Here is a 13,954-nt window from a genome sequence, read left to right as displayed (position 1 = left end):
ATTGTACCACCCATACTGACAACATCTCCACATGTTTTGCACACTGCCTTCCCTGGTGTTTGTTGAGTGTAGTACTCCCACACTGCACTTCGTGCCTTCTTCCGTGCATCCATCTACAATAAGGGTAATATAAAGAGAGAGTTAAAAGTGGGGCCACTGTATGCTTCCTGATTAAGCCTATGCATACTGTATTAAAGCTAAACAGCTTGGGGAAATATAACTATTTGGCTTCAAATTATTTACATGTTAGAAATGTTCATGTAATAGCATAAGCTATAATAATTTCTCATTAATTATTTTCTGATGGCTAAATCTAATGAGGTGACTATCCAATTCATCATCTAATGCACATCAATTGATTAGCTTAAAAATGCACAATGTGTAATATAAGTGTTAATAATTTAATTCTTCATTTTAGAAGATGTTAAGAAGACCTTTTCATGAAACTATAACATTAATAGCCTATTATAGGCACACTCAGTTCCATAGCCTAATTTTTTGTTATCCTAACCTAGGCCTATGTGACACTACACATTTCCATTAGTTTTAATTTACAGTACAGTGCAAATGAAGGTAAAAAAACATTAATTTATCTTTTAATTAAATAAGTTATTTTTTTTACAAATGAGTTTACTAATAAAAAAAACCCATGGAAAACATCCAATCAGAATGCGTTCCCGACTGCCTCTTCTATTCTATGCGCCTTATAATGCGGTGCGCCTTTATATATGAAAACAGTTTTAAAATAGGCCATTCATTAAAGATGCGCCTTATAGTGCGGAAAATACGGTATATGACTGGATTCCGTGATTCCGTCCGTGTTTTCCGCATCCGGGAAATCAAGATAACATTGAGGTGTGTTTGCAACTTCACCATAAAGGATTGTGAATTACTGAAACACAATCAACGTCTGCTGCTGACTTACCTTTGAGAGACAACTGATTACTGCCGCACGCTGCTCGCAGCTCCAGCAAGCGTTCTGTCTGTGTCTTCAGTGCCTTCAGCCTTCGAGTTGATTGGTCGGACTCGCGACTCCCAACAAATCAGATGCGCGGTGGGCGGAGACTGCTCTAGGGCACAGAGTGGTGAGCTCTGACAGGCTGCGTCGGAGCCAAAGAGCGCATTTCAAAATTAAATTATTTTTATCGGCAAATCGGTTTTGAAAATAACCGATTCCGATAATCGTAAAAATGCTTAATATCGGCGCCAATAATCGGTCGTGCCGATAATCGGTCGACCCCTACTAATAGCTCATCCAGAAATGCAAATTCTGCCCTACTTTACTCATCCTCCAGTTGTTCCAAACTTGAATATCTTACAGAGAATTGGAAACTATAACGATAATTCTCATAAACTTGTGTGCCTCTGATCAAAGCTGTGGCATCCTGCGCTGCCTTAGCGATTCTCTTACATATCAGTTTCTATCAGATAACCATGTAAAGTTATGTAAATTCTTGGAGACCCAGAAGACCAAAGGCTTGTTTTGTTGGAGAAAAAAAACATACCCTTGTTCCTTTCATATATGCCTCAAATGCAAAGCAGCCAATAAACCATAGAGCACATCATTGGTTTTGTTGAGTGTACATGACAGGCTTTGGCTCTTAAGCGGTGAGTTTATTTGGTTTACACGTTTTTGGCTTTGTTCTTAACTTGCTCGTACACTTTGATTGGCCTCCCACAAGTCCAGTTACATCATTGCCTCATGGATTCTGCCAAAGCTTACAAGAGTAGGAGGAGGTTTGTTTGGGTAGGACCGCACCACAGTCAGAGGTCAGAGGAGTTAGTCTGTCTGTGTTGAGGAGAATGAAATGTAAACACATCTTGTGTATCTAACTCTAACTGAATTGCATCAAAAGGGGAGGGACTATAATAAGATGACAGGTTGTCAGATTTATAATTATTGATATCTGTGGCACAAAGGGTAGAACTTATTTGCACATACCTGATCACAATGCAGTCGCTTATTCATGTCATACTTGATCATATAATTAAATAGGATTATGTAAACTTAAGAAACAACTCTTTTTTTTTTTTCATATCTTTCCACAATACCTCTTTGTATTTGTACACTTTGTACTGGAATATCGTAAAATCAGCAGCGCTATAAAAACATTAATCAAAAGCATACTGTTGTCTTCCCACCCAACATTTAAAGACTGATTTGTAACACTCAGCGGGTGTTATTCTTGGCTCTGCAACCATATGACATCACTTTTAGGTATCTTGTTTATTTTTATGGTTGTTTTTCTTCAATAAATTTTCGATAGGTGTTTAAGACACAGGTGTCAATATAAACAAAGTAGTCATCATGGTTTTGTTTGGATTGTAATGATGGTTTCACTCAACAGGTGACTTACCTCAGCATCTACAGGTGATGATCAACATTCTTCGCTCTGAAGATCGCATCAAACTGGTGAGAGAACACACGTAGTCAATGACTAACATTTTGGCAGGAAGTTATATGCAGTCAGGCTGAATGGGTTTCATTGTCAAAGTATTGCCTGAAGACTGTTTTCTTTTCTATTAAGGCATGTTAAAATGTCCTGCCTGCTGTTTCCGAAGGTTCCATGGTGAAATATATAGTAATACTAGTGTCAATCACCTGTGACATGACGGTTATTGTGCATGCAGCTGTATTTGTCTTCAGAAAGAACATTCTGTCACTGTTCACTACACCTCATGACATTCCAAACCCATCACAACAGGAGAATACTGAAGCATCCATGTGGTTCATTGTGACTCGATAGGATAGATTCCAAGTTTATTCCAAGATCATAATGGGTCTGTATGACAAAGAGACAAATTTGATATTATTAGTATTATATACTTAAGTTTTCCCTTCTGGTTTAGCTCTCAAATATGACATCAGTGATGTTTGACCACAAAAACCAATGAGGTTTGGTGTCACATGTGATCATGGACCAGAAAATTAGTCTGAAGTAGCACAACAAAAATACATTGTATGGGTCAAAATTGTAGATTTTTCTTTTATGCCAAAGATTTTTAGCATATTAAAGGCGAAGTTCACTTCTAGAACAAAAATGTACAGAGAATTTACTCACCCCCTTGTCATCCAAAATGTTCATGTCTGTCTTTCTTCAGTTGTAAAGAAATTGTTTTTTGAGGAAAACATTTCAGGATTTCTCTCCATATAGTGGACTTCTATGGTGCCCGCAAGTTTGAATTTCCAAAATGCAGTTTAAATGCAGCTTCAAAGAGCTCTAAATGATCTTCAAATGCTCGTCTTGTCTGGTTCTGCATGTACTCTGTGTATTCCGGTTCAAGACAGTTAGGGTATGTCAAAATTTGAGCATTTGAGGTTAAAAAGTATATCAATTGTAATTTTTTTGACAAAAATAACAGATCATTTCGCTAGATATGAGCCCTTTGAAGCTGCATTTAAACTGCATTTTGGAAGTTCAAACTCACGGGCACCATAGAAGTCCACTATATGGAGAACATTCCTGAAATGTTTTCCTCAAAAAACATAATTTCTTTACGACTGAAGAAAGAAAGACATGAACATCGTGGATGATGTTGCAAGGGGGTGAGTACATTATCTGTAAATTTTTGGTCTGGAAGTGAACTTCTCCTTTAAGTAAAGATCATGTTCCATGAAGATATTTTAATGTAAATATATAAAAACATAACTTTTGATTAGTAATTTGCATGGCTAAGAATTTCATTTGGACAAATTTAAAGGCAATTTTCTCAATATTTTTTTATTTTTTTTATTTTTTTTGCACCTTCAGATTCCAGATTTACAAATAGTTGTATCTCGGCCAAATATTGACATATCCTAACAAATCCATACATCAAAATAAAGCTTATTCATTCTGATGATGTCCAGTCTATGTTCAGAAAATTGACCCTTATGACTGGTTTTGTGGTCCAGGGTCATTAAACGTCATTTTTAGAAGTCCATTTGAGAGCACCGGTGGGATCATCAGTTTAGTCTGTTCCTCACCCAAAGCAAAATGACTGTGTGACTTTAGAATAGTGGTTCTCCAACCAGAGAGTTGGGACCTAAATAATCTTAAGTCTTAAAATGATTCAAATTGAGTTATATTAACACAATCATAATTAACATTTAAATTCATATTTTGAATGTTGTTTGACAGTGGAGTCTAAAATGTTGAGAACCACTGCTTTTAAAGAGTTAAAGGGATAGTTTACCCAAAATGATAATTCTGTCATTAATTACTCACTTTCATGTCATTTAAAACCTGTCAGACCTTTGTTTATCTTCGGAACACAAATTAATATATTTTTGATCTGAGAGCTTTCTGTCTTTCCATAGACAGCAACACAACTACTAAGTTCTAGGCCCAGAAAGGTAGTAAGGATATCATTAAAATAGTCCATGTGTCATCAGTGGTTCAACTGTAATGTTATGAAGCTATGAGAACACTTTTTGTGTCCAAAGAAAACAAAAATAACAACTTTATTTAATAATTTCTTCTCTTGCCGTGCAGCAAAACACGCATGTGTCATGGTATTCTCATGAACTTTTTTCTGAGACTGTCACAGAAGAGAAGAAATATCATTTTTCTTGCACACAAAAAGTATTCTCGTAGCTTCATAAAATGCCACTAATGTCACATGGGCTGTTTTAACGATGTCCTTACTACCTTTCTGGGCCTTGAATGTGTCAGTTGTGTTGCTGTCTGTGCAGGTTCAGAAAGCTCATGGATTTCATTAAAAATATCTGAATTTGTGTTTTGAAGATTTACAAAGGACTTACAGGTTTGGAACGACATGAGGGTGAGTAATTAATGACAGATTTTTCATTTTTGGGTGAACTATCCCTTTAATATATTGTTCTTCTGTATGTATATGTTTATGTGAGCCCTGTTTTACACAAACCAAACTTGTTTCAATCAACTCTTTTCCACAGGCGGTGCGGTTAGAGAGCGCATGGTCAGACCGTGTGCGGTACATGGTGGTAGTTTACACAAATGGCCGTCAAGACACTGAGGAAAACATCTTGCTGGGCATGGACTTCAGCAACAAAGACAGGTGACTTAAAAATACTGTTAAAATATAGTTTAGCATGTATCACCAGAAAAGTTTAAGAGTTTGTCTCCTGCAGGGACAATACATTAAGTCAAATAAGGGTGTTTTTCTTTCATTCTCAGTAAGAACTGCTCTATTGGGATGGTGCTGCCACTGTGGAGTGACACCAAGATTCATTTAGATGGTGATGGGTAAGTGCTGCCCCCTCTGGGAATGGAGAAGAAATGCTGCTGCTCGCCTGATAACACTTAAAGTTTTGATGCACTGATTTAGATAGCGTGGATTATGCACCTTTTTGTCAATGTGGAAGTAAGTTGTTTTCTGTTAATGTGTGAGACTTTCAGTTCATAAGCAGCTGTAGGGAAATAACAAGAAGAATAACAGTGCAGTAAACGGTAACACTGTTGGCACTATAAACCATTGTGTTCATAATTAAGATTGTTCATTAAAATAATATGGTAAGACACCAGTTTGCAATATCAAGCAGCAAAACCAGCTGTTTTGTACAGCTAACAATAGCTGGACACGGATGAGACTGGAACCCTTTAAATTTAAACCCATTAAATTTACAAATGGCCATGCTTACTTTTATGGGAAAAATAAGGTGGATAAACCATGTTGAATTCTTCTGTCAATAGAAAATGTAGGTAGTGACAATGTTAAAAAGTATTTCTTATTTTGTATTGTTATTTAGAGAAGTTGTAGTTTTGTTGTAATGATGTATGATGGCCTTATTTAATCTCTCTTCTCATGTCTCCAGGGGCTTCAGTGTGACTACTGCCGGGCGCACGCACATCTTCAAGCCAGTGTCAGTCCAGGCCATGTGGTGAGAAAATAATATCAATAATGAACTAGAGCAGTTTAAACTTGCTTTTTTTTTTTTTGACATTTCAGTCTTTAGTGGAAATGCTGATATATACAATGATTTATGCTCATGTTCAATATTAGTTCTTCTAGTTTTACTTGTTAAAAACGTTTTTAAATGTGATCATTTAAATGATTAACAAACTACTTAAGGAAATCTCTCAGAAATGCTATTTTCACAATATTTATGTTATGATAAATCTAGTCATCTCTCATAATCAGGTGACAAGGTAAATTGTTTTTTTCCAACAAGAACCTTTGTCTACTTGGCTGGGTGAATTTGTGCTCTTGTTTGTTACTGGGGTAGGAAAAAACAGCTCCTTAAGGGGTTGAAGATGATGTGAGTGGACTGTTTTTCAGATGTTCACAGGTGCTTTGGGAGTTTGACATCCCTAATGTAATAGAGCTCCACACTGCCATCTGGTGAATCTTTCAAAAAAGTACTATGGCAGTACCATGGTACAGTGAATATCTGATCATCGGATAGTATTTGATATAAAAGTGAATTATTGGTACAGTTTAAGTCAAAAGTTTACATACACCTTGCAGAATCTACAAAATGCATGTTTTTTTTTTTTTATTTAGTACTGACCCGAATAAGATATTTCATGTAAAAGATGTCTACATATACCCTGGAAATCCAGAGGTCTCGTGAGAGCACAATTTGAATTGTCTCTGCAAGACACTCTGGCATTGAGCAATGATGCATGTTACTACATTACGTAAGCAGTTCTGGGAACCAATCAAATCTGTGTATCTGATGTAGGCGGGCCAGAGGCGAGCTAAGCTGATGACAGTGCTGCGACATCCGGAATCATTTAATAAACATTATTGAAAGATGGCTACAGATGAACACCAGTTGTGTTAGACTTGGCTTTTTATATAAAAGAGGAACAGAAAACCGCGCTCCAATCCTTCCTTTGCAAGAAGGACGTTTTTGCTGTTTTGCCGACTGGATACGGCAAGAGTTTAATTTTGCAGTTAGCTCCGCTCCGCTTGTGAATGGTCGTGGCGTTATTCAATTGCGTGCAGTGAGAGTTTCAAATGCATGCTTGGTGCCGCCACTCGAGTTAGGCCCTTTTCATTGCTCGATGCCAGACCCTTAATCTTAATAGATTAGGGTCTGGATTTTTTCCCCGGCTAGTCTACATCTAGTCCACAAGAGAAAATAATAGTTGAATTTATAAAAATGACCCTGTTCAAAAGTTTACATACACTTGATTCTTAATACTGTGTTGTTATCTGAATGATCCATAACTGTGTTTTTTGTTTAGTGATCCTTCAGGTCCCACAAGTTCTGTGGTTTTTCACCATTTTTGTGTATTTGAACCCTTTCCAACAATGACTGTATGATTATAAGATCCATCTTTTCACACTGAGGACAACTCATATGCCACTATTACAGAAGGTTCAAATGCTCACCGATGCTCCAGAAGGAAACAATGCATTAAGAGCTGGGAATTGAAAACTTTTTTAATTCGAAGATCAGAGTAAATTTTACTCATTTTGTCTTTTGAGCAACATGTATCTTCTGTAGCTTCTAAAGGGCAGTACTAAATGAGAAAAATAAGAAAAATGTACACATTTTCATTCTGTTGAAATGTTTTTTCTCCCGGATCTTGATGCATTGTGTTTCCTTCTGAAGCATCAGTGAGCATTTGAACCTTCTTTAATAGTTACATATTAATCCCTCAATTGAAAAGATGGATCTTAAAAATCGTATAGTCATTTTTTGGAAAGGGTTTAACTGTTCAGGACAAACAAGGGACTCATGAACAACTATCACTAAAAAATAAAAATAAAAAAACACAGCTGTCCAAAAAGGTATTGTCAGTATGTACTGCTTGGTGGACAAACAGTTTCAATGCATGTTTGAATCAGCTCAGATTAGTGTTTTCTTTTACCAATGTCATTTACTTCACTGTTTGATCACTCTATCTTCCTCACCTTTAACCTGCTTTTCCTTTAGGTCAGCACTGCAGATTTTACACAAGGCATGTGAGGTGTCACGAAGGTACAACTATTTCCCTGGTGGCATGGCACTTACATGGATCGGGTACTATGAGAGCTGTATCGGCTCTGAGCAGAGCTGCATCAATGAGTGGAACACTATGCAAGACCTGGAAACAATGCGACCCGACTCTCCTGTAGTCTTTGTTGACAAGTGAGTGCAAACCCTAAAAGCCCAAAGTCCTCGGCACTGTGAAACCCACCAGTAGATAAAAGAACATTTAGATTAGTCTTTTGGAAGTGAGTTTTTTTTTCTTATTATTTTGTGACTACCCGAGAACATGAGCAAAAGCCAGACATATTTGTTGAATGTTGTCACAATTTAATCTAATATTTGGTTTCATAACCAGTGGCCATCTGCAGGAACTGAGGAGATGCAGATTTTAAAAGAGACGGGTGTAATGCAATTGTTTGAGCCAGTGTTGCTGTCTCGGGCCAAACATGGTCAAACAAACCTTATATAATATGGCTTTTTGATATGTTTTCTCTTGCATGCATGCTTATATTTTTTATGTATTTTTTCTTTCTTTTTATTTGGACAAAATGAAAGAGCTATGATGAAACAGAATATATGTTGTATCTACTATTTATTGTATAAATGTATTTTTGACTTTTTGAAAATTAAAGTAAAACAAAATAATTATAGCGTTAACCTAAAAATGATGCTCTTTCTTGAACCATCGATTTAGGTGTTATATTTCTGTTCCTCAGGCCAACAGAGAGGGAGAGAACAGAATGTCTAATCAAAACCAAACTCAGGAGTATCATGATGTGCCAGGACCTTGAAAATGTCACGTCCAAAGAGGTCAGCATGAAACGCAGAAAGTGCAAAAAAAAAAAAAAAAGTCTTATCAACACACAGTTACACACTGACATACTGGGACATCACAACAGGCCCTTCTCTTCAAAATCTGATCATAAGTGGTCACTGGATCCAGCAATGCATCACCGGCTGACCTCTTGTGATCAGATTGTCTGAGATGTATTTTAATAGCAGGTGTGAAGAAGGTTTGTAACAGAACGCTTATTGAGACGAAGTCAATAATGATGTATATTTTTCCTTAGATCCGTAATGTTTTGGAGCAACAGATGAACTGCAACCTGAAAGAGTACAAAGAGTTCATTGACAATGAGATGCTGCTTATTCTTGGGCAGATGGACAAAGCCACGCTCATCTTTGACCACCTTTATCTGGTAAGTGCCTCATTTAGCAAACCTGCTAATTCCCATTTTTCCTCCTATTTCTATTGCCTTTCCTGAGCTCATCCTACCCCAAAAATATATAATTCATCCAAAACATAAAAATATGACAAATTACATCAGTTGAAAAGATTGTTTACTCACCTTCAAGCCGTCCTAGGTGTAAATGTCTTTCTTCTTTCAGATGAGTTCAATCAGAGTTGTATTACAATATGCCCTGGCTCTTCCAAGCTTTATAATGGCAGTGAATGGCTGTTGAAATTAAATAAACCAATAGAAGTCCAAATAAAGTGCATCCATCCATCATTAAAGTACTCCACATGGCTAAGGGGGGCTAATAAAGGCCTCTAAAAGTGAATCGATGCGTTTGTATAAGAAAAATGTCTATTTAAAACTTTATAAACCATAATATCTAGCTTCCGCTAACTGTCGTATACATGTTCACGAGAGAGTGGCATTCCAGTGGATGATGTAGGATGTAGTGTAAGCTCCAGTGAGAAGTAATGAACACAGAAGCGCAGACGAGAGAGCAAAACAAAACACCAGTCATGAATTAGAAAGGTCAAAACAAGGAATTGTAAAGAAAAATGTCAGAAGATTTCAATATAAGCCAAGAAAAGACTGCTTTTCCTTTGCTAAACAAAGTAAACTTTGCTTCCTTTGCTCCTGTAAACAAAACTTGTTGCTAGACTAGCATATTCTCACCAGAGCTTACGCTACGCCTAGGTCATCTGCTGGAACGCCACTCTCTCGTTGAACACACATACGACAGTTAGTGAAAGTTAGATTATGGTTTATTGAGTTTTAAATATAGATATTATTCTTACACAAATGCATAGATTTACTTCAAAGGGCCTTCATTAGCCCCCAGGAGCCATGTGGAGTACTTTTTATGATGGATGGATGCTCTTTATTGGACTTCAAAATCTCAACAGCCATTCACTGCCTGCCATTATAAAGCTTGGAAGAGCCAGGACATTTTTTTATATAAGACTGATTGTATTCGTCTGAAAGAAGAAAGTCATATCACCTAGGTAATCTTCATTTCTACGTGAACTATCCTTTAAAATACGTATAAAGAAAATGCCAACAAAAACAGGGGAAAATGAGAAGCGCTGGTTTGATTAAAAAAGTTTGTCAAAAGTTTTTTTGCGTGTTAGTTATGTGGCAGGACAGATGGCACTAGATGGCTATTTCCGTAAAAAGCTATTAATGTGCATTGTTCATCTTTCAGGGTTCTGAATGGAATGCTTCAAATCTAGAGGAGCTTCAGGAAACTGGGTGAGTTTTACCTGAACCTTTACTGATATCCACAGCTTGTTTTTCTCCCATTCTGTTGTTTCTCTTAGACACTGCTTCTGTAAATGGGCTAATGTTAGGTAAAGGTGGAAATTTAAGGTTAGTGTGTATCGATATCACCTCTTAAAAGGTAGCATTTTCTCCTGTTTCAGCTAAAGTTCAGAGTAAATCCATCAAAGCTGTTACTTTAACACCACGAAGCATGGTGTATTTGTAGTATCTGATGAAAGGAATAAGAATAAACTTGCATGCATATGGTCTTCTATTGTTGTCCACATGTAACTTTTGTGATCTCTAAATGCATTGCTGTTTTAGGGTGGGCTACATCTTAAATGTTACAAGGGAAATAGATAACTTTTTCCCTGGAACATTTTGCTACCACAACATCCGAGTGTATGACGATGAGGCCACAGACTTGCTGGCTCACTGGAACGAAACCTACAACTTCATTGTCAAAGCAAAGTAAGGCTCTCTTTTAGATTTTTCTTTTTAAAAATAAGCAGCACCCTTGGCTTTCATTGTGACTTTTTACACCTTCTGTATTCTGCAGAAAGAATCAGTCTAAATGCTTGGTTCACTGTAAGATGGGCGTAAGCCGCTCAGCCTCTACGGTAATCGCATATGCCATGAAAGAATATGGCTGGTCTCTGGAGAAAGCGTACAACTTCGTCAAACAGAAGCGCAGCATCACCCGTCCCAATTCCAGCTTCATGAGACAGCTGGCGGAGTATGAGGGCATACTGGATGCCAGGTACAAGAGAAATGTCCTTTATCATTGTAGTTTTTCATGAAAATTGAAAATTCTGTAATTAATAACTCACCCTCATGTTGTTGCAAACTGGTGAGATCTTCATTTGCCTTCAGAACACAAATTAAAATGTTTTTGATGAAATCCAAGAGCTTTCTTGACCCTCCAAAGACAGCAAGGGTCCTACCACGTTCAAGGTCCAGAAAGGTACCAAAAACATAGACAAAATAGAAAATTACGGTTGAACCACTGATGTCACATGGACTATTTTGTCAATGATTTTGGTACCTTTCTGAACCTTGAACGTGGTAGGTAAAAAATACAAGAAGCACCCTTTCTGTCTATGTCAGAAAGCTCTTGAATTTCATCAAAAATATCTTAATTTGTGTTCCGAAGATGAACAGCAGTCTTAAAGGTATAGAACGGATCGAGGGTGAGCAATTAATGATAGGATTTTCATTTTTGGTTGAACTGTCCCTTAAAGGGTTCACCAACAAAACATAAAAAGTCTTGATTTACCTGTACACATTTCTTAAAAGGATATACTTTTTATATAACGAGAGTTAATAGGGTTCAATGTTCAACCCTATTCTTCTCATTCTACATTTCAGCAAGCAACGTCATAACCGCTTGTGGCATCCTGATTCAGATTGCGATCACCCCGATTGCCAGCAAGCTGCTGCCCCTTGCTGTGTGAACTCCGAAACTGTGGGTCACATCACCCCAGACCCCACGAACCCCAGGGTCACCGTATGCTGTGAGCCTGCTGCCCACTCCTCTCCAATTAGGCTAGAGCTGGACCCCAGCCACCCACAAAACTACCACTATTACTTCCGTCGCCTGTCAGACTCAGCCCTCGACAGCGACCCTTCCACCCCAATCCATGCACCGCCTCTAGTGGATGTAGATCGCGTCTACATCGAGGTTGCAGATGTGGAACAAGATGCGCTTCTTGATGATGAAACCTTCGAGGGGCGTGAGGGCCTTCCTTTACCACACTCGGGAGAGGGCATAGCCGCTCAGACCTGTTCTCGAGGGGTGGAGCCTCTGGAGGAACTACGTCTGCGGTTGGAGTTCAGCACGGTGGAAGAAGAGGATGAAGAGGAGGCTCAGAAAGAGCAAGCAGAAATGGAGGCGTTAGCAGAGGGAGCGAAGAGAGATAGTGAGGAGTTGTTGAATGAGAAGGGGATTGATCTTGCAAGCGTGAACCATCTTTGCAACGAGAACTCCAACAACAACAACCACCACAGAACGCAACAAAATCTTACTGTGAGTATTTCACGTGATTGTTTCACTGCTCCATTATATGTAAAGAGTAGGGATGTAACGGTATTATCAGTTGTGGTATCGTGATAGAACAACTTTCTTGATATCATCGTGGTCACATGACGATTATGAAACGATAGATCTTCTGGGGAAAAAAGTGTAGTTTTTAAAAATATATTTAAACTTCTTATTCTTACATAAAAGATCTTTAAAGTTGTGTTTTGGGCCATTATGCTATGGCACAGTATCTGTCAAAAAAACTAAAACTAAAAGCACAATGTGGCTTAATCCCTTAATCAAGTCTGTTTTCGCTGCGCGTTTCAAAGCGTAGCGCACACTTCGTTCAGGGACTGTTTTTCGCGCACAGCTCGGTTCACAGTGAATGCAGTAAATTTTTTTATTGCATGTGTTGTGAGTTTAGCGTGCATTTGGGAAGGCAATGGCCACCAGTTATGCTTTATTTTCACCGCTGATGATTACAGCATTTCACTAGATTTGTAGTGAGACACATTTTTGTAAGCCTGTTTTCACTGAAGCTGGAGTTTTCCATCTAAATAAAAGCTCTACTGCCATTTCCGTCAAAATAAAAGCTTAAAAGTGCAGTATGAATTTCTGACAGCTAGCGGTTTAAATGGGTAATGTTACAACGTTACAACACGTTGCTGTTCAAATTCAAAATATCTCTTTCAAGTGTAGAAATTAAGAAAGAAGCATTGTAATTTCGGTAACACTTTAGAATAGGTAACACCTATTAACTATTAACTCACCTTATTAGCATGCATATTACTAGAATATTGTCCATTTATTAGTACTAATTAAGCACATGTGTGACCCTGGACCACAAAACCAGTCTTAAGTAGCACGGGTATATTTGTAGCAATAGCCAAAAAGTTTTATGCCAAAAATCATTAGGATATTAAGTAAAGATTATGTACTATGAACATTTTTTGTAAATTTCCTACTGCAAATATATCAAAAATAAATTTTTGATTAGTAATATGAATTGCTAAGAACTTCATGTGGACAACTTTAAAGGTGTTTTTCTCAATATTTTGAATTTTTTGCACCTTAAGACTCCAGATTTTAAAGTAATTGTATCTCGGCCAAATTCGAACAATTTTATTTATGCAGCTTTCAGAAGATGTATTAATCTCAATTTCAAAAAATTGACCCTTATGACTGGTTTTGTGGTCCGGGGTCACATATTAATGCCTTATTCTACATGACCTTATTCTACATCCCTAATCCTACCCAATACTTAAACCTAACAGCTACTTTACTAACTATTAATAAGCAGCAAATTAGGAATTTATTGAGGGAAAAGGCGTAGTTAATAGGTGTTACCTATTCTAAAGTGTTACCGTAATTTCCCTACTGTAGTGTAAAGCAAAAATAATATTCCTATGAAATATTCATTTTCATTTATTTTACAGTGCAATTGTTTTAAAATATATGGCTATTATTGTCATAGGAACAACAATAATATGAAATTGTTGTTGTTATTGTTATTATTATTATATTCTAATTTGTTTGGCTTTCTTAAACACCAGT

The 13,954-nt window shown here is 37.3% G+C and overlaps 1 protein-coding gene across 1 annotated transcript in view; it reads left to right on the top strand.

The window, feature by feature from the left end:
• The window catches only part of ssh1a (slingshot protein phosphatase 1a), a 59,938-nt gene that overhangs the window by 41,175 nt on the left and 4,809 nt on the right, over positions 1–13,954 (top strand). Inside the window, exons 4-14 of the mRNA XM_073840620.1 lie at positions 2,349–2,413; positions 4,898–5,019; positions 5,139–5,207; positions 5,777–5,842; positions 7,850–8,044; positions 8,602–8,695; positions 8,956–9,084; positions 10,325–10,371; positions 10,705–10,851; positions 10,940–11,140; positions 11,749–12,406. Coding sequence (XP_073696721.1) covers positions 2,349–2,413; positions 4,898–5,019; positions 5,139–5,207; positions 5,777–5,842; positions 7,850–8,044; positions 8,602–8,695; positions 8,956–9,084; positions 10,325–10,371; positions 10,705–10,851; positions 10,940–11,140; positions 11,749–12,406 — 1,793 coding nt within the window. The remainder of the gene's footprint in view (positions 1–2,348; positions 2,414–4,897; positions 5,020–5,138; positions 5,208–5,776; positions 5,843–7,849; positions 8,045–8,601; positions 8,696–8,955; positions 9,085–10,324; positions 10,372–10,704; positions 10,852–10,939; positions 11,141–11,748; positions 12,407–13,954) is intronic.

Source organism: Garra rufa, chromosome 5, assembly GCF_049309525.1.
Source record: "Garra rufa chromosome 5, GarRuf1.0, whole genome shotgun sequence".
NCBI classification, from domain to species: Eukaryota; Metazoa; Chordata; class Actinopteri; order Cypriniformes; family Cyprinidae; genus Garra; species Garra rufa.
This window is presented reverse-complemented; position numbering and strand designations above follow the sequence as displayed.